The sequence below is a fragment of the Mastigoproctus giganteus genome, chromosome 7, assembly GCF_048544385.1.
Source record: "Mastigoproctus giganteus isolate SK-2022 chromosome 7, ASM4854438v1, whole genome shotgun sequence".
NCBI classification, from domain to species: Eukaryota; Metazoa; Arthropoda; class Arachnida; order Uropygi; family Thelyphonidae; genus Mastigoproctus; species Mastigoproctus giganteus.
Genome location: NC_143581.1, coordinates 81,628,861 through 81,650,036, shown reverse-complemented (window position 1 = coordinate 81,650,036; position 21,176 = coordinate 81,628,861). Strand labels below are relative to the sequence as shown.

The 21,176-nt window shown below is 36.7% G+C and overlaps 1 protein-coding gene across 1 annotated transcript in view; it reads right to left on the bottom strand.

Annotated features, from left to right (window-relative positions):
• The window catches only part of LOC150083031 (DNA-dependent protein kinase catalytic subunit-like), a 156,783-nt gene that overhangs the window by 119,456 nt on the left and 16,151 nt on the right, over nt 1–21,176 (bottom strand). Inside the window, exons 3-4 of the mRNA XM_090378364.1 lie at nt 18,538–18,758; nt 14,806–14,892 (exon numbers count right to left, since the gene is read on the bottom strand). Coding sequence (XP_090234490.1) covers nt 14,806–14,892; nt 18,538–18,758 — 308 coding nt within the window. The remainder of the gene's footprint in view (nt 1–14,805; nt 14,893–18,537; nt 18,759–21,176) is intronic.

Here is a 21,176-nt window from a genome sequence, read left to right as displayed (position 1 = left end):
GTATATGAAACATGAAAAGTCTGCGAAATAGTGGTTTCTGGTTGTTTGGCTGCAAGATCTGCTCTTTCATTGCCAGCTATTCCAGAATGTCCTGGGATCCAGCAGAATGTCACAGTTTGGTTCAATTCCTTACAGGCAAGTAACTTAGAATGAATCTGTTTTATTACAGGGTGAGAGGAGTTGGTATTAGTATTTATGGCAGAGACAGCACTGAATGAGTTGGTGTATATTAAAGCAGATGGAATTAGATGTTCAATAATGTGATCCAGAGCTAAGTTTATAGCATAGAGCTTAGCAGTGAAGATACTGCATTCTACTGGCAATGAGACAGAAGTGCTAAATGACAGGAAGATTGCAGCAGCAGCAGCAGCACCTACTTGGGTCTTGGTTTTTGATCCATCTGTATACATTTCACATGCGTTTGAATTAGAAAGAGTGTAAGTTGCATGTAACTGTGCGATATTGGAAGGAGACAGCGTGTTCTTTCCCCACTGTTGAAAGTAATCATCATATATTGCACAGATATTTTGCCAGGGTGGATCTGGTGGTGTTTTGTCCTGAAATATATTGCTGATTTCTATATTCCATGATTGTGCCAGTTCCTTAAATCTAAGTGGAGCAGGTCGGTTTTCATTAGGTTTACTGATGTAAAATGACTTGCATTCAGCATTGTAGAGACATCTCCAACAAGGATGAGAGGGCAGACTACGGATTTTTGCAGCATACATCAGAAGTAATGATTTTCTGCGAAGATGTAAGGGAGGTTCATGAGCTTCGATGTACAGGCTCTGAACCGGTGAGGTTCTGAATGCACCTAGAGTGATCCTCAAAGCACAGTGCTGGATGGTGTTTAGTCATTCTAAAGTACTTTTCCTCGCTGAATCATATACTGGAGAGCCATAGTCCAAGCGAGACCTGATGAGAGCTCTATAAAGATGGATGAGGGTATGACAATCAGTGCCCCATGACATGGATGACACACACCGGAGGATGTTTAATTTCTTCAAGCAGATGATTTGAAGATAGGCCACATGTGCTTGAAAGTTCAGTTTCCTGTCTAGTATCAGACCAAAGAAACGGACAGTGTGAGCAAGAGGAACTGGCACGTTATTTATCTTTAGCTCTGGATCAGGATGATGTTTGTTTGTTATTTGGCTTTTAGGAGCATTAGCAACTAAGGCCATATTGCTCCGGGATATGCGGTGGCCATTCCCTGACCTTTCCGCATCCTCCGTATTTGGTGGTGACAGGCTCGAACCCCGGTCTAATCAAGAAGCGTGCTACGCACTGCTACTGCTGCTGCTCCTTCCCACCTGGCTACGGAGGCACAGGATCAGGATGAAGTGACCGAAGTTTGCAGAAATGATTGGTAGTGGTTTTCTGTTCAGCGAGATGATATCCATTTCCTAAGGTCCAGGATTGAATTCTCGTTAAAGCAATTTGTAGCTGTCTTTCAACAGTATTCAAGCTTTGCGATTGGCAGGATATGGTGAGATCGTCAGCATACATGTATACTTCAATCGTTTTTGGAAGTTCTTCCAAAATATTGTTGATCCTAATTGCAAATAGAGTTGGACTCAATATGGAACCCTGTGGAACACCCTCTTCTTGAATGTGAGATGTTGACAGCATGTTTTTATATCGGACCTGAAATGTACGCAATTTTAAAAAGTTCTGAATTATTAAAGGGAGATGTCCTCTCAGCCCCAACTGATGCATATCTTTAATAATACCATGATGCCATGTGGTGTCAAATGCTTTATGAATATCCAGGTTGACCATCACTAGATGTTGCTTTCTGACGAAGGCATTACGAATGTTGGATTCAATTTTTACAAGTACATCTAGGGTGGACCTGATTTTACAGAAGCCATATTGGTGATCAGAAAGGAGATTTTCGGAGTCTAGAATCCAGGTGAGCCTCTTATGTACCGTCTTTTCAAAGATTTTGTCCAAACAGCTTGTCAATGATATTGGTCTGTAATTCTTAACTAGAGAAAGATCTTTGCCTGGTTTTGGAATAGCACAAATATAGGAATGACGCCATGACAGAGAATACGTATTTTCTGAGAAGATTTGGTTATAAAAGAGTAATAGTGTGCAGAGATCGGCTTCACACAGATGCTTCAGCATACTGTAGTGAATGCCGTCTGGTCCTGCTGCGCTGTTCGGAGATTTGCTCAAAGATTCTCTCAGTTCAGATAGAGAAAACAGCTGGTTATACGGAAGTGAAAGTCTAGTTGCGAAATTAAACTTATGACGTTCTGAATCAGTTTTACTGCGTTGAAAGGAGATCACATAAGAGGAACAGGCAGAAATGTTATAAAAAGATTCAGCTAAAGCATTTGCAATGTCAGTAGGAGAGGATAAGTCCTGCCCATTGCATTGTATTATCAGAGATTGCAGTGGTAGAAATTTCCCATTGAGAGCTTGAATTTTTTTCCAAATGATTCGAGTGTCAGTATTTTTGTTAATAGCTGAGGCGAATTTAATCCAGGAGTCACGTTTTGTTGTCTTCCTAATTTGTCTTGCTTTGGCTCTGAGTTTTTTGTACATAATTAGGTTGGCGGTAGTTGGAAATTTGCGAAACTGGTTCCATGCACGGTTTGTTTCTCATTTTGCTTTGGAGCATTCTTCATTCCACCACTGATTTTGGTGTACCCGCTTGCTCTGGTTAGATTTTGGAATGGAAATTTCTGCTGTTAATATATGGCTTGTAATGTGATCAGTTACGTCATCAATATGTTTTTGTTGTACATATAGTTTGTGAAGTAGAACACAAGTTGAATAGTTTTTCCAGTCTGCTTTATGAAAGTTCCAAGAAGTACGGCCTTTAGGACATGACACAGTCTGTGTTTGAATTGAACTGATGACAGAAAAATGATCACTGTGGAATGGATTATTTAGCATTAACCATTCCATGCTTGGAAAAAGAGATGCTGAACATGTGGATAAGTCTTTGGCTGATGTAGTACCTGCAGGTAGTTGGATATGAGTTGGAGAGTCAGAATTTAACAGAGTCAGGTTATGATTATCCACGAATATTTCTATTAATTGGCCTCTCCTATCCATGGTGGAAGATCCCCACAATGGATGGTGACCGTTGAAATCGCCGAGTAAACAGACTGGAGGTGGCAGTTGTGTGATAAGATTGTCAAGTTCAGTCTGGGCGCAAAGATAATTCGGTGGGATATAAATGGATGCAAGGGTTTTAACGATATTCTCATTGCTATCCGAACCACTACAACTTCTAAAGAGGTTTGTAGTTGGAGATGTCTTGACGGTATGTTAGTTTTGATAAGAATAGCACCCCACCACAAAACAGGATTGTGGGAATCCCTGTCTCGCCTAAACATAGTATAATTTTTAATTTTCAGAGAAACTTGTGGTGATAAAAAGGTTTCCTGTAAACATACACCTATTGCTTTAGTTTGTATGAGTAAATCATTCAAGTCATCTATATTACTGCATAATCCTCTACAGTTCCATTGAAGGAATTTATTCATTTGTTGGATTTATTTGAGGAAGATTGATCTGACTGTTTTTTCTGAGAAGGTGTCTGTCTGCTTAGTTTTGATTTTTCATTTCTGGTTGGGCATCCTGTATCCATGGTATCATTAGCATGTAACTCTAGTACTGTCTCTTCATCCTCTGACTGAACCTCCATTTCCATGTTGCTAATGCGTGGTTTCACTTTCTTCTGGTTTTCAATAGTAGCTGATTTTGTTGTTTCGGGAAAGGTTGAGATAGCATCAGTTGGGATGCTGATTGGGGTGTTGCTGGTCTCACTGACTGCAGTTTTCTTATTGTAAGTTAGCACAGTTTTGGCCCAGGTGGCAAAGGAAATATTCGGTTCGATGGAGACATCTGTTTGGGTTGCAGCTGAGTGGCTACTTTTGGTGACCGATGCATATGATCGGCTAGGCATGGTTATCATTATTTGCTTTCTTGCTTCAGGGTATGTGACTTTATGCTCCACTTTATACTTCTGGATTTTTTTCCCTGTTTTCCAAAGGTCACATGCTTTAGAAAATGCAGAATGGCTTCCTTTACAGTTTGGGCAAGTGATAGTGGAAGCTGTACAGTCTCCTTGGGAATGCTCCTTAGAGCCGCAAATAGGACACACAGCATCGCCTCGGCATGCCATCTGAGAATGGCCATACTTCTGGCACTTAAAGCAGTGAATGGGATTCGGGATGTAAGGTCGAATCTTGCAGTTTAAGTAACCTGCTTTTACAGAATATGGGAGATTTGGAGTACTGAATGTCAAAATAATGGATCTGGTTGGTAACAGGTTGCCATCTTTTTTTGTCATAATTCTCCGTGCATGAGTCACTTTTTGTTTGCTAAGCTCTTGAATGATCTCTTCCTCAGACACATTTAGTAAGTCCCATTCGCTGATAACTCCTTTAGAGGTGTTCAGAGTGTTATGGGCTGTTACTGACACAGGAATATTGTTAAAAGTTGTTAATGTTAACAATTTTTCTGAGTGACTTGGCTTGGAAGCTTCAATTAGAAGGTCTCCAGATTGGAGACGCTTCACCATTTTAGGAGATCCAACAACCGATTCTAAGCATTTCTGTATTAGAAATGGCAATAACTTGTCGACAGGTTGTGTGGATAAGGAGTGCATTATTAGAAATGCTGGCATATCTGCACTCTGTTTTTCAGTCCGCTGTCTCTTCAGACGATTCAAGTCATGCTCTGAATCAGAGTTGACAGGTCTGGAGCCCGTGGGCTCTAGCAGCAGTGGATATGCATCACAATCCATCGCTGCTCCTTTTAGCCCTGGAAGAGGGAATTCCTTCTCCCAGGTTACCGACCCCACCACGTGGAGGCAGGAGCGGTGCCAACCAGTGACCAAGCGATCAGCAGAAGAGGAGAGCAGTACGTTGCTAGCGGTGAAGCAGTGACGTTGCTCAGCGAGGGAAGCAGTAACATTGCAAGCGGTGGAGGGATTATTAAAGCACTAGTACTCGCCCTAGGAAAATCGCTAGAAAATTGCACTAGAAAGATCACTTGGGAACTATCGCTTGGCACTCGGGGCCAATAGATTGTGCTAACAGAAAAAAATCCAATAAACTGGAAAGTGCAAATTGTTTTTATTGTTTTATGGTAGTGACCTCCATAAATGTGTTTTAGAAAAATATCACAAAACAAAGGTGTTCAAAATTGATTCTTATAACGCAACATACGACTAAAACTTAGGAGGTCTTGGAATGAATTACAAAAAAAAAAAAAAAAAAAAAAAACCAATGGGTTCACATTACGATATTTTCACAATACCTCCATTTATTCCTATGGAATGCAAAATACGTTTACAAGATTTTTTTAAGTTTGCACCGGCCAGCAAAAACTTACGTAAAGTCAAATTTGCGTAAGTCGAGTATTACTTAAGCCGGGGAGTGCCTGTACAACTTCTTTAATTCAGCCATTAGGTCAAGGCATTATATCTACCTTTAAAACTCATTACATCAGAAAATCGTTACAATGGATTTTGGGAAAAATTGATTCCAAATATACTGAAATGTTGGAGGCATGGAAACATTTTTCAGTTGTGGACTGTATCAGGATCATAGCTTTATCACTCAAAGAAGTAAAACTAACCATCAACATTAACTGCATGTTGGAAAAATGTATGGCCAGAGTCAGCTCATTCAGGAAATACCGTATGGTGAAACCGGCAGAAAACAGAATCAGTGCAACAAACTTGCTAAGTTAGTAGGAGGGGAAGATTTTGATGATACTGACTACTGAAGATGTTACAAGAATTAGGTAGAAAAAGAGGCCAGTGAAGCAGATTTCGTAGAAATGGAATCGGAGGTAAACCAAATCAATTCAGAGGATGATAGCACAGATGAAAACTCTGAAGATCCAAATTTTACACTAAAAAGTAAACGGGAAGGCATAAACTTAGCCAAGCAATTAGAATCTTACTTTTTTAATGCAGATCCTTCAACTAAAAGGAGCACAAAGTTCAAAAGGGGGCTTCAAACATGCTTAGCTCCATGCCATGAAATTTACAAAGATCTATCAAGCAAAAGCAACAAACCCAGATTACTGATTTTTTAGAAAGAGCAGAAGATACACAGAAGATATTCTACAACAGAGAAAATGTTCTCATTTGATTATGGTCAGCAGTGATAAAGAGGAAGAAAATTAAATGAACGTACATTATCTGGCATATATGTATCACAATTTGTAAGACATTTGTTCAGTTATTATTATTTTTAATAAAAATTAACTTTCCAATAGTTATAAAAAATGGTGCATTTTTGTTAGCTTTTGGAATGTAACCCATTTTTTTGTACTGGTTCTTAGTCCTGTATAACACAGTTTCGCACTACACAAGATTTTATAGGAACCTAACTACAGTGTTATATGTGGGTTACCTGTACTATCTTAATATTCACATGATATAAGAGTTATCATTACAGAAATCTAGAATCCATGGAAACCCACCACACAACATCCTTCTCCGACTATATTAGATCTAGGTATGGACCAACCACAGTCTGTCAAATTAGTAATTTTGAAAATCTTAGCATTAAAACAAACAAACTAAAATGTAGACACAATTTTTTCATCACATGCCACAAACAAAAACTCATCCCAGCTAGTTTAAATATAAAAGGTCCAGGTTAGACACAGTGGTACTTACAAATACATTTAACAAAAACTTAACAGATTTAAGTTTGATCCTCACAAAAAACAATTTTTCTAACATGAATAGGTTAATAACTGTTATATCTACTAAAACACAGACTTAAACCATCTCAATGGTAAAACTTCAAATCTCATATCCCATAATTTCTGCTTAAGTGATAACTGGAATCAGACTTCTTCAAGAAATTTTTTCCTAGCACCCCACCCTATAATAAGCACTCACCCTAGACATAATCCTAAACTTCCCAATCATATCATTAACTTAAGTTCTGAAACCCTCACTACAGCAGAAGTATATATATACTAAATAAAGGTTTAAATTTCAAACCCATCCCCTGCCCAAAGTCCCTACACTTAACTTCTTGACCCAACTCAACAACAGTCTGAGGAATGTCTGGGATGACCCAACCAGGGATTCCATTAACCTCACTTCCATACAGTTACTTCAAAACACAGACAACAAGAAAAATCTACAAGAGGGTCAACAGTTTAACAAAACGTGAAAGAAGAGCATTAACAGACCTGAAGAAATATAAACCCATCCTCACATCAAAAGCAGATAAAGGAAATGCCATAGTTATCATGGACATGAAAGACTACATCAACAAAGTTCAAGAACTGCAGAAAGACTCCAATACCTAAAAAAAAAAAACTGACCCTACTAATTTGATAGAAAAGAAAGTGAAACAAAAACTAAAATCTGTGCTCCATCATAAGTATATAGATGAACTTCACAAGAAATTGAATCCCAATAGCTCAGAAGAATGATAACCCTTTGCAAACATTAAAGTCCATAAACCCGGTTTCCCAGCCAGACCAATCATTAGTGCCAAGCTTCACTACAAGAAGATCCCAAAATGGCTTGTACAACTCTTCTCCCAAATAATATTGAAGAACCAGCACACCTTGAAGAACAACCAGGACCTAATTTCCAGATTTAAAGAGGTAGAAATAAATGAAAATGACATCTTGGTATCATTTGAATTAGATTCTATGTTCACAACAATACCTCTGGATGAAGCAAAGTCATACCTTCAAAAAGAACTAGACAGTGCAAAACCACTCACCAGTTTCAGAGATAATACAACCCATCGATCTTTTTTTGATAGGGGAAATCCTACATCTCCTTCAATGGATCATTCTATTCACAGATCTCAGGCCTAAGCATGGGAAATGCCCTCTCTCCACTCATGGCAGAAATATTCATGACCCACTTGGAAAATGAATCCTTGGAAAAACAACCCCTTAATCCAACCCCTTTCAAGTCAGAAGCATACTTTCTCGTCAAGTCAGAACACAAGCATACTTTCTGCACAAGTGAGCTAAACATGTCTAGAATTACCAAATTGCTTGGTCTGTTTATGATTGCTTTTACTAGAAGTGATTTTTTTTTGAGTTTATCAATTTGTTTTCTTTCAAACTGATAGATCTGAACTGGATTTGAACATGAGTCAGTTTCTCAAAGCAAAAAGAACTAGACAGTGCAAAACCACTCACCAGTTTCAGAGATAATACAACTCATTGATCTTTTTTTGATAGAGGAAATCCTACATCTCCTTCAATGGATCATTCTATTCACAGATCTCAGGTCTAAGCATGGGAAATGCCCTCTCTCCACTCATGGCAAAAATATTCACGCCCCACTTGGAAAATGAATCCTTGGAAAAACAACCCCTTAATCCAAAGTTCTGGGGCAGATATTTAGATGAAATAATTTCAATCTGAAGCCATGGATCTGAAGAGCTGCAAAAATTTTATGATGCACTCAACAACCACTACCAGAAGATAAAGTTCAAATTGAAATATACTTGAAAAATTGGAATGGAAATTTACAAGAAACCAACAGACACAGAGATCATAGTGAAATTTAAATAGTGCCACTCTCACTCAACTAAGTTGGAGTGTAGAAATCTTAAGAGCTTACAAGATCTGCAATATAGAAAACCTCTAATGGGAACTAAAAGCTACCCCTTCATATCATTAAAAAAACAATACAGGGCAGCTCAAAGACATTGAATCAATCTCAACCAAGTAATAGCAAGCAACCCACCATCTGCATACCACATATATCCAACATTAGTGTAAAGATAGCAAAAGAAGCAAAGAAATATGGAATCAACACTTTCTTCAAGGGATCAGTATCTGAAAAACAGATACCAAAACGCCAGTACAACTACCCCAACAATCCTAGATGCCCTATTTACAAAATATATACAAAGGTGACAGCACATACATAGGAGAGCCACAGAAGACTTAGTTCCAGAATTAAAGAACACAAAAGAGACATTCACTATGGGAGGATACAATATCCGACACAGCCTTGCATGCATTCCAATGCAGGGATATGTGGCAGTTCAACAGTACTAGAGTCCTGTTGAAATACAGTTTTTAATGTTGATGAAACTGGTCTCTACTGGAAAAAAATGCCTTCAAGAATGTTTATAGTAAAGGAAGAAAAGTCAATGCCGGGATTTAAAGTAGCAAAAGGTAGGCTAACCCTTTTGTTAGGTTCCAATGCTGCACGTGATTTTAAATTGAAGCCTATGCCAAATTTATCATTCAGGAAACCCAAGAGCTTTAAAAGAATTATGCAAAATCCAGTCTTCCTGTTTATTGGAAATCAAATTCAAAAGCATGGGTTACTGCATCACTTTTTGAAGAGTGGTTTTCAAATTACTTTGTGCCTGCAGTTAAGGAATGCTGTACAGAAAAGAAAATTCTCTTCAAAATTTTACTTCTTTTTGATAACACATCTAGCCACCTTAAATCATTGGATGACCTTAATCCAAAAGTAATTTTCCTCCTTGCAAATACTACTTCATTGCTTCAACCAATGGACCAAGGTGTTAGTACTGCATTTATATCACATTACCTAAGGAGAACATTTGCTAAGGCTGTAGCTGCAATAGACAGTGAAACTGAAAGTATGCCTAGAGTAAATGTAATAAAATAATTCTGGAAAGGCTTAATGACCTTGGATGGCATCAAGACTATTAGGGATGCATAGGATGAAGTGAAACAGTCAACACTTAAAGGCATACGGAAGAAGTTGTGTCCCAGTTTACTACTGATGATTCTGAAGGATTTAAAAATTATGTAGAAGAAGCTACTACAAATATTATCAATATGGCAAGGCTAGAAGTGCAGCCGACGCTGCACTTCTAGCCTTGCCAACATCTGTAAACACCGTTGACAGATGAAAATTATGGGATTCTCATCCTGAGAACGTATTGAATCCCATTTCTAAAGAACTAACTTGCAAGAAACTTTCAAAAGATTCAAGTTTTTAGGAGTTATGTCTATTTTTGAAAAGGTGGATCCCAATTTTGAAACAAATTCCAAAGTAAATGCTGGTATTTTAGGTCAATATGCCTTTTTTGAGAAATCTACAGAGAAGAGAAAAGAAAAGAAGAGCCATAATTCCAACTTCATTGGATTCTTACTTTCATAAAAGACCAGCATCCTCTCAAATCTTAGATCAGTCTTCAACATCAATTGAAAGTCCTTCTCGAGCATCAACTAGGCCTACAAAGAGTCCATCCAAATTGCCTGCAAGGAAGCGTTTAGGTGTAGAAGAAGAAGATCCAGAAGATGTAGAATTTGTGCCATCTCCTTCAGATTTGCTTCAATAAACTTATACTGCACTGTACACCTAGTAAGGTGTACAGACGAAATGAATGTATTGAGGTCATGCAGAAGCAGGTTTTTTAATCATTATTTTGTCAAAACTAAGGTTTTAAAATGATCAATCCCATCTAATCATATCTGCAACCTCCTACTTTTTAAATTTTCCCATCTCTTTCTAATTTTTTCATCCCTTTAATGCTGCCAAACAAAGTGTTTACATTTTATGTTTGAAGGTCATAAGAGTTTATATAAATGCAGATTGGAGGGACTTTCTTTCACGATTTTGTAAGTGGTTGCATTAATATTTAATTGCAGTGTAAACGGTAAGTGCTATGCTCAATTAGGTACAAATTTTGAGCATCGCATACATCTGTGAGTGAAAAAAGGTAGTGATCCACGTTACGACAATTTCCATTTTACAACAAAAGCCCGGAACCTAACCTATAGTATGCCTGTACAAGGAATAGGAATTTTTGGATCAAAACAGGTGGAAATCAGGAAATCTTTTGGAAAAAGACAAGGAGTTTGTTGCAAAAAATAGGACATTTTTCAGAAGCTGAAGGAAAAAGCAGGAGGATTTTGTAGTTCACATTGCACTAGAAATTAAATTTTGCTGTCAAAATACATATTACAGTCATAGGACTGCTATAGTAGTATAGTATGTTTTCAAAAATTAATTTAGGTAAGATGTTTCTCTCTGTTAGACATCAACTGATTATGATTGTTTTGAGAAAGATACTGTTGCCGACCTTTGCACCTCGTCAGAAATTCCGAACTAAAGTTTCCATTATAACAGTGGCACTGCTGTTCAGACTAGGCTGTCAAGAGGATTTTCAAAATCCAACTGAAAAAAAAAATAATAATAATAATAATAAAAAAAAAAAGATCTGAATTCAGTTTTTTTTTTTTCCCCTCATGATTAAATATTATCCAGCACTCAACACCACTTTGAACAATTATTTAAAATTCCAAGAATGGCTTGGGATAATCCATTATATTTCATGCATCCTTTTGCACTTATCAGTTTCCTACCCAAGGACCACAATTCTTTCTTCTTCCATAAAAGATCTGGTTGATGCTCTTATGGAAACTGGCAGGCTGATGCAAAAAACATCCATTTCTTAATTTTTAATAACACCAAGTACTGCATAGTTATCCACAAAAATTCAAACTTGAAAATGATGCACTGCCAACTGATGAAATTTGTGCTACCTTGGCATTTATAAGAACTTTTTTTTTTAATGGTATTTAACCTATAAAGTGCCTTCTAACTGAACAAAAGAACAGAATCTTCTGAACTCTTCTCTTAGACTCTCTATAACCTTGACAGCAGAATTGCCTATTGTTAAGTTGGAATCATCCTTCTGATTTAATCTGGAAGAATAAATTTGCACATAATTGTGAATAAAGTCACAATTCTTTAAGAAATCTAGGAGTAACGATCTCAGTACATGGATATGAGGTAAGGTGGATTGAGGAGTTATGTTCACCTTTTCAAACAATGGCATAATATTTAAAAGAAACAGAAAAATGGTTTTATTCAATATAGTTAGGGAAAGATGCTATGTGGTTGTTTTCCATTAAAGTTATTATTATATTAATACCACATGAAATTAATAATATAGTTTATTAAGCTGTTTGCCTAAATTACCATACTTTAAGGGGACAGCAGAGGAGTCTGTTAGCAGCATGGTCTGATAATGAGTATCAGTAAGATACCCAAAATGTCACCTTAATTGTATAGTAATTTAGGCAAACAGCCTAATAAACTATATTACTAATTTCATGTGGTTTTAGAGTGGTATTAATATAATAATAACCTTAATGTTTTATTCAAGTCAGAAGAAAGGAACACAAGCATACTTTCTGCACAAGTGAGCTAAACATGTCTAGAATTACCAAATTGCTTGGTCTGTTTATGATTGCTTTTACCAGAAGTGATTTTTTTCTGAGTTCATCAATTTGTTTTCTTTCAAACTGATAGATCTGAACTGGATTTGAACATGAGTCAGTGGCACTCCTAGTGAGCACTTCTTATACTTTTAAAGTTGGTAGTTCTGAAAAGTGTTCATTTTGTTTTTCTCACTGGTCCCAAAGTTATAAATGTTATAAAGAAAACTTTAAACAGACATTTAACCAAAGACAGTCAACATGGACTAAATTTTTTTTAATATACTTCAGTGGCATGCATCAGTTTAAATTGTTTAAATCTATCTTTTCTTTCATAGTACTTCTCATTAGATAGTAGTGAAATTATTCATTTGCTTCCACGGAAAGGCATGCAGCACCCAAAAAGGGAAGTCTATTACCACCAAGTGTTCAATCTCCTCTTTTAATAACCTTGCAACTCCAATTTTTAGGTATAACACAACATGTGAATTATCAACACTAAGCGCCAGACAGTGTTTTGAAGGAATTCCACATGCTTTCAGGTTGTTCAGGAGGTGCCATATACCTGTAAGATAACCTTCCTAGCTGCTTTTCATCTGATTTTTTTTTTTTTTTTTTTTTTATTAAAATGTTAACCACAGTGGGATACAGCTTGGAATCACTTTGATTATTGCTATTTGTAGTAATCAAAAACAGCTCATTTTTCAGAGTCTTCACTATTTCTTCTTTTCCTATCTGTACAATTTCACCAAGAATGCTAGTTGTTTTTAGCAACCATATTTTTATCTATTTCATTATCATGAAACATTTTTGAACAGTGCACAGCAGTATACTCACCTCAACTGACTGAAAATAAATTCAATTTGAATTTATGCTCTCTGATGTGTGTAGTTTGAGGAAGAATTCCATCAGCATTGAGTTTGCTCAGCTCAATCTTTCTCCAGCTCCAGCATTAGTATTAGTATTAATAGTGGAAAATTATGCAAGAAAACAAGCTTATACAGTATCAGCAAAAAAAAATAAAAATAAATAATAAAATCCCATTTCACTTATTCATCCCCTCCAATAGTTTGTCTAGATCTTCTCTGAATTTATTCAAACTACCCATTTCCACAACACTGGTGGGAACTTGTTCTAGCAATCAACGCCTGTTGGCTGACGGCAAACTTCCATACATCTATTCTGCAACCATCCTTTCTCAGTTTGAATTTATGCCCCCTCGTGTGCATAGTCTGAACATGAAAAAGAATCCCATCAGCATTTAGTTTGCTTGAGCAATTCAAAGCCTTAAACACCTCAACCAGATCACCTCACAGGTGCCTAAAGGTTCAGATGCTGCAATTTTCAGAAATTAAACCGTTCTTGGTAAGAGCACTCCTTTGTTCCACTCACCAATCTTGTTACCCTTCTCTCTGCTTGTTTAAGCAGCACTACATCCTTCCTAAAATGAAGCCTGCAGACCTGCATGCAGCATACAGATGTGGCCTAACCGTTGCCTTATACAATAAGATAATCACCTCCTTATCCCTGCTAGCAAAATTTTTGTATATCACTGAACTGAGAAAACCCCATGACCTGTTCTGGAAGTCTGTCTGCATTGCTCTGAGAACTTCATATCTGACTGCACAATTACCACATAGTTAATATGTTATTCTGGGATTACTCCTACCTATATTCAGTACCTTGCATTTTTCAATGTTGAACTTCACTTGCCATTTCTCCCAATCAATAAATCAGATCACTTCGCAGATGCCTAGTCTCCAGATGCTGCAATTTTCAGAACTGAAGCTTTTCTAAGTAAGACTACTCTTTAGTTTCCTTGACCAATCTTGTTGTTCTTCTCTGCCCCCATTCCAGCATATCGACATCCTTCCTAAAATGAGGCCTCCAGACCTGTATGTAGTACTCAAGATGTGGCCTAACCATTGCCTTGTACAATGGGATAATCACCTCCTGATCCCTTCTAGCAAAATTCCTGTATATCATTGAGAAAGCCCTATGACCAGTCCTGGCAGCCTGTCTGCACTGCTCAGAGAATTTCATATCTGACTACACAATTATCCCCAGGTCTTTTTTCATTTTCCATACCCTGAATGTAGTGCCACACAGTTGGTACATTACTCTGGGATTATTACTACCTTATGCAGTACTTTGCATTTGTCATTGTTAAACTGCAGATGCCATTTCTCAGCTCATCTGCCTAATTTTTCTAAATTTTTTTGCAGTAGCATACTCTCATTAACTGCCCTGACAAAGTTTGTATCATCTGCAAACTTAGACTTTAAGCCTGATACACCTTCATCAATACCAGTGATAAACATAGAAAACAGTAGTGGGCCCATCACTACCCTGGAGACTCCACTATTAATGAATGAAGAGTTGTAGAGAATCAGTAAAACACATTCCCCCACCCCCAAATTTCTTAGCATTCCATTTTTATGGATGCATGAATATTTTTGCAAAATTCTCCATAAATTTTCAATGTGTTTATCAACCTATATTTGTCAATTTCTGATGTTAAGATCTTCATTCTAAATCTTTTATGTTTTAATATCAGCAAAAAACCAAATATCACTCATTTTACACTTCGAATCTACCAATTCATTTACAAATATTACTTACACTGCTTTATTTTCTTCTTTTGTCATAGTAGCTTCCAAAAAGCCTCTTAAAGTTGTTGTATTGCTTACCCATTCAATTAATCCAATACTAAAAACAATAAAAATATATTCTTTTTAGAAAGAAAAATTTCATACATCAAAATAAATCAGTTTCAACAATCATATAAAATTACTTCACTCTTTGAAAAATTAGAGACAGTAATTAGCAGTAATCACAGAACTTACTAAGCTTTTTATAGCAACAAAGAGATACTGTTATAGGTTCAGACAAAAATGGATGGCAGATGAACCAATGAGAAGAGTGACAGAGAAGAAAATGCATGAGATGATTATAAATTAGAAGGGGGGCTTGGGTAAAGAAAGCCTGCACGAGAACGACGAGAAACGTCGGATAACTGCTCGGTCTGGAGCAGAAATTGAGAAGGATATATTGATTGACAGGTAGGCGTGGCAAACGATGAAATGATTGGTGGTGGGCACGACAGACGACAAGCTACTGTGTAGTCATTGGTTGGCATTATGATGTGTATTTACAAATAAAGAACGGTGCATAATAGTTTTGTAATGAATGGTGAACAGGTAATAGTAGCAATGAATCCTTTAAAGATGGAAGAAATTTGTAAGGAAAATAAGTTGCTTGATTTTTTGATGAAAACTAAATTGATAAGACCGAAATTGTACTGTTTTAAGTGCAATGATTATTTTCAACTAATTGAATCACGAACAGTCATGTGGAAAGTTGTGGTGTTGCAAAAAATGTTCTTCACAAGTTTCTTTATTGAAACATGGTTTTATGGAAAATACAAAAGTTTCATTGAAAAAGATAATGTACATTATATACTTTTGGTCAACGTGCACGCCAGTAACTAAGACAGCATTCCATCTGGAAATTTCGAAAGTGACAGCAATTAAGTTTTATAAGAAACTAAGAGATATTTGCGGATTGCAGCTAATAAAAAACCCATTAAGTTGGGTGGATCGGGGAAAATTGTAGAAGCAGACAAAACTGTATTGGTAAAACCAAAACATCACAGAGGACGAAATTTAACTGCTAAGAAGAAATGGGTGTTTGGTATATTCGAAAGAGAATCTAAATTCGTCTTCATGAAATTGATAAAAAATCAGAAAGCAAAAACTCTTTTGCGCATTATTAGAAAAGTAGCGAAAAAAAATACTACCATCATAACAGATGAATGGCGTGCATATAGCCATATTACGGCCTTAGAAAAAAAGAATATTAAAACATTTAATGGTGAAACACAAGGAACATTTTGTAGATCCATATACAGGAGCATATACAAATAATATCGAAGCCAAGTGGAAGAAACTACAAAGTGTAACTAAAGGAGTAAATGGCAGCTGTAAACATATGTTGATGGTTCATTAATGAATATATGTGGCGTCAAATTTATGGGAAAAATTATGAAGATACTTTTCACAATATTGTTACTCAAATTGCAAATAGCTATTCAGGTCCAACTGTATGATTTGTACTCGTGAATTTTTTTTCTGAGAAAGTTTCATTTTTTTCATTTTTATGTTCTTCATTGTGTTTTTTTTTCTCATTATTAAAAGCAGATTTTTGGAGTTGACGAATGCTTTTACTGTATTATTGATTTAGGTTTGGTTACGAAAAAAGGAAAAGGTTTCCTTGTTTTTCATTGTATTTCATAACCTGAGCTTAAATGGTAGGTTAGGAAATAAAAGAAAAGGCTTCCTTGTATTTCGCGACCTAAACTTAAACGTTAGGTTGGGAAATAATAGAAAAAGAAAGAAAGATTCTTTGTATATATGTATATATACTGAATAGCTATTAAGGTGCTGATTGACGTAATGATATGTGTGTATCCACATGAGTGTTTTTAAAAATAAAAGTACAGTAATAAAAATTAATATTATATTAATATTATATTAATAAACAATTTATGTGCTAATCCACTCATGATTCTAAAGAAAAAAGGTTATGTTACCCCCTCCATTTTGGGAGAGGTTCAAGCTCCCATGGAATTCAAGTGGAGGTAACATGACCTTTTTTCACCATTAGGGCATATTATTGAACAAGAAAATAAAAATACAGTCATAAAAAATTTATTTTTTTATGAATGTATTTCTAAATATGACTGATTCTAAAGAAAAACGGTTAGGTTAGCCCCTCCACTTCGGGAGGGGTTCATGCTCCCATGGGATTCAAGTCGAGGTGACCTGACCTTTTTTCACCATTACAGTAAATGTTGGGGCATGTGCGATTAGGACAAGTTACCATTAGTGCTGCTACAGTGACACTAAACCGATGTTATTGTGTGTTGTGTTAGCGCACCAATCAGCACATCGTTTGCCACGCCTACCTGTCAATCAGTATATTGTTCTCGACTTTGCTCCAGACCGATAACACCCACAGTCTGTTTACTGAGTGAGCAGCACTAGAGTGCCATATCGGCAAACTAATTTTCCACATAAGTTATCCGACGTTTCTCATCGTTCTCGTGCAGGCTTTCTTTACCTTCGCCAAAATTTCAAGCAACAGAGCAAGTGTTTTTCAAAAAAGTTTAAAACCATACAGAATTTTTATTTTTTATTTTTTTGGAAGCTTTTCCTCAGGATCAGTTTCTCAATTGTCTTCATCTGTATTATTAATATAATAAGAATTTCTTTAAGCTGCTTAAGTTCTAGGCGCAAACTATGTCCATTATAATTCAACAGTCCATCTATGCTGTTAACTTCATTACTATAGATATTCTAGCCAGTTATGGTTATAAGCAACTGTTTGGGAAATATTTTCTGTCTACTAAGTCATAAACTACTTTTAAACACTTTGTGGTTACAACTTTCCATGCAGCTCCAATATTGTCAATGTCCTTCATGATTGTCATATTTCTTCCAATAATTCTTAATGGCCTCATTATCCTTTATATCAATAGCTTTGAGAAGTTCAGCCACCAAGTTCCAATATGCTTTGAAAGCAGCAGTGAGCCCTTGGTCTATTGCTTGAGGGAGAGACATTCGTAATTAGAAGTAAGAATTCTTTTTTCACTTTGACGAAATATTGCAAATCTTCAAGGATGTGGTGTAACCTACTGCATTATCTAGTAGTAACTAACTTTTTTTTTTTCTTTTTTTTTTCAAAACCTTTCTGGAAAAAAAAGTTTACTTTTTCCTTGCAATATTCCAATACACTAGGCCAAAAAATGTTTCAATTGGCTAACACTTATTTTTCAGTACTATTCAGAATAGTTTTAACTGTTGAAGCAGATAAACCATAATGTCCACACATCAGCTTAAATTTTGATACAGTAACTAAAAATCCAAGTAAACATTTCTTGGATTTTTAGTTACTGTATCACAATTTTTACTTGGCTTTCTTTTGAGCAAGATATTGGATAATGGGTATAAACCAGTCAATTTTTATAATAGTAAAAGTCACTTTACTTAATAACTAAAATACCAGAGAATACATGATCAAAAAACAACACAAGAAGAAAGAATCAAAAATAAAAATATAAAAATCAAAAAGTCAATTAATTTTTTTTATTGTGTACTGACTAAAAATTGAAAAAATTCATTTAAAAATAAAAGATTAAAATAAAACTATATTCTGAAACTTCTTGCATCAAATATTCATACATTGAAGTATTACTGAATATAAGATGGACAAGACCTGCTTTTATAGCACAGTAATTTCATAACCAAAAAACCTTTATGAAAGCTAGGATAAGATTTAGAATTAATATGTTACCGTGGTGTAAGAGGAATAACATTATAGGTCAAGATGTGAAGTTTCCGTGATGCACAGCTGGGATCCTTGGCATATACTTCATTCATCATTGAAAAAAGCTGCTGAATTCTGTTATCCTGACGCAAATCTTCTGAAGCTTTAACTAGAAATCGATACTCCTTCTCATCATTTCCTCTTATAGTAATGCAACGAGGAAGAGCAATAGAATTCAAAACAATGACCTATGATAATAATAATAATGATTTTATTTTATTATATTTAATGTTTTCCTTATGCAATACAAAGTAGGCTAACAAATACCTGAACACTTGAATTAAGTTTTGTAATTAACACAACCACAGGTTATTTCATTTAATGTGTTCAAGCTGTTTATTTGCTTAATTTAAATTTTAGGATACTTTATGCAGAGACTGTCTGTGTTGAATTTTTCCTGAACTTTCAAAAAAGGTACAGCATATAGGAAGCAGTAATCCCAGATAACAATGTGGTACTACACTCAGGGTAGTGGAAAATAACAAAGACCTAAGGGTGACTGTGCAGTCAGATGTAAAGTTCTCTGAGAAATGCAGACAGGCTTCCAGGGCAGTTCATGGGTTTTGTCGATGATATTCAGGAACTTTGATAGAAGCAATAAGGAGGTGATTACCTGATTGTACAATTACCACATCTTGAGTGCTGCATACAGATCTTGAGTACTGCATATATTTTAGGAAGGATGTAGATCTGCTGGAGTAGGTGCAGAGAAGGGCAATGAGATTGTGGAAAGGGTGGTCTTATCAAGAAAGTCTTCAATTCTGTAAATAGCAACATCTGTAACATCTGAAGAATAGGCACCTGTGAGGTGATCTGATTGTTGAGATGTTTAAGGCTTTGAATGGATTCACTGCTGATGGCATTCTTTGTCTTGTTCAGACTACACACATGAGGGAGCATAAATTTAAATTAAGGAAGGATGGGTGCAGGATAGATGTGTGGAGGTTTGCCTTCAGCCAGCGGGTGGTTGATTGTTCGAATTAACTTCCATCTGTTGCTGTGGAAGTGGGTAGTGGGAATAAATGCAAGGAAGAACTAGACAAATTTTTGGATGGGATGAACAGATAATGTGGAATGTTTTTTTTTTCTTTTTTTTTTTGGATGATGCTTTATAAGCATGTTTTCTTGCATCATATGTGTTGACTACTACTACTACTAATAATAATAATAATTGAAGCAGACCCTCCTTGCACTCAGCAAGAGACTATGCTCATACAAAGAGAGCTCCCAGAGGAAAATAAACAACCGAATCTTCGATGAGGACCGAAAAAGCCTCTTCGGTCCTCATCGAATCTCGGAGAAGATGGGAAAGAAGGGAATGAGCCACCTGAGAAGACAACGATTAAGGAGTTCTGGGGAAACATCTGGAGTAGGGAAGTAAGACGAGAAATAACAGCCGAGCCAAATGGATAGAACTATAATGCAAGAAAACCAAGGACATACAAGAGATGAGAGGGTGAGAGATTAGGGCAGAAGAAAAAACAGACGATCGAGAATTTTCACAACTGGCGAACACCAGGAACAGATAACGTCTACAACTACTGGTACAAGAGGCGCCTCCGTAGCCAGGTGGGAAGGAGCAGCAGTGCGTAGCACACACTTCTTGATTAGACTGGGGTTCGAGCCCATCACCACCAAATACGGAGGATGCGGAAAGGTCAGGGAATGACCACCGCATATCTCGGAGCAATATGGCCTTAATTGCTAATGCTCCTAAAAACCAAATAACAAACTGGTACAAGAAGCTCAATTGCACACACAAGCACCTAGCAGAGAAGTTCACCCGAATGATAAGGCACCCAGAGACAATCCCAAAGTTTCTCATTCAAGGAATCACATATTACAAAGCTCCCAGAGAAAAATAAACAACCGAATCTTTGATGAGGACCAAAGAGGCTTCTACAGGAATCTCGGAGAAGACAGAAAAGAAGGGAATGAGCCACCTGAGAAGAAGATGATTAAAGAGTTCTGGGGAAACATCTGGAGCAGGGAAGTAAGACATAACAGCCGAGCCAAATGGATAGAACTAGAACGCAAGAAAACCAAGGATGTACAAGAGATGAGAGGGTGGGAGATTAGGGAAGAAGAAGTAAAACAGATGATCGAGAACTCTCACAACTGGCAAACACAAGGAATATATAACATCCACAACTACTGGTACAAAAAGCTCATTTGCACACACAAGCACCTGGTGAAGCAGTTCACCCAAATGAAAAGGCACCCCAGAGACAATCCTGAAATTTCTCACTCAAGGAATCACATATCTAAAGCCTAAAGACAAAGATACAAGAAACCTGGTGAAATATAGGCCAATTACCTGCCTCCCAACAATATACAAGATCTTGACCAGCTACATAACCAGGAAGATATCAGACCACTTGGAGAGCTAGAACATAATGGCCCAACAGCAGAAAGGATACAAGGAGCTGAGCAAAGGATCCAAGGAGCAATTAACCATAGATGCTGCAGTTATCAAGCAAGCCTAAAAGAAGCGCCACAACATGTACACAGCCTACATCGATTACCGCAAGGCCTTCGACTTGGTGCCTCATAGCTGGCTAATAGAGCCACTGAACATCTACAAAGTCAATCCAATAGTGACAAAC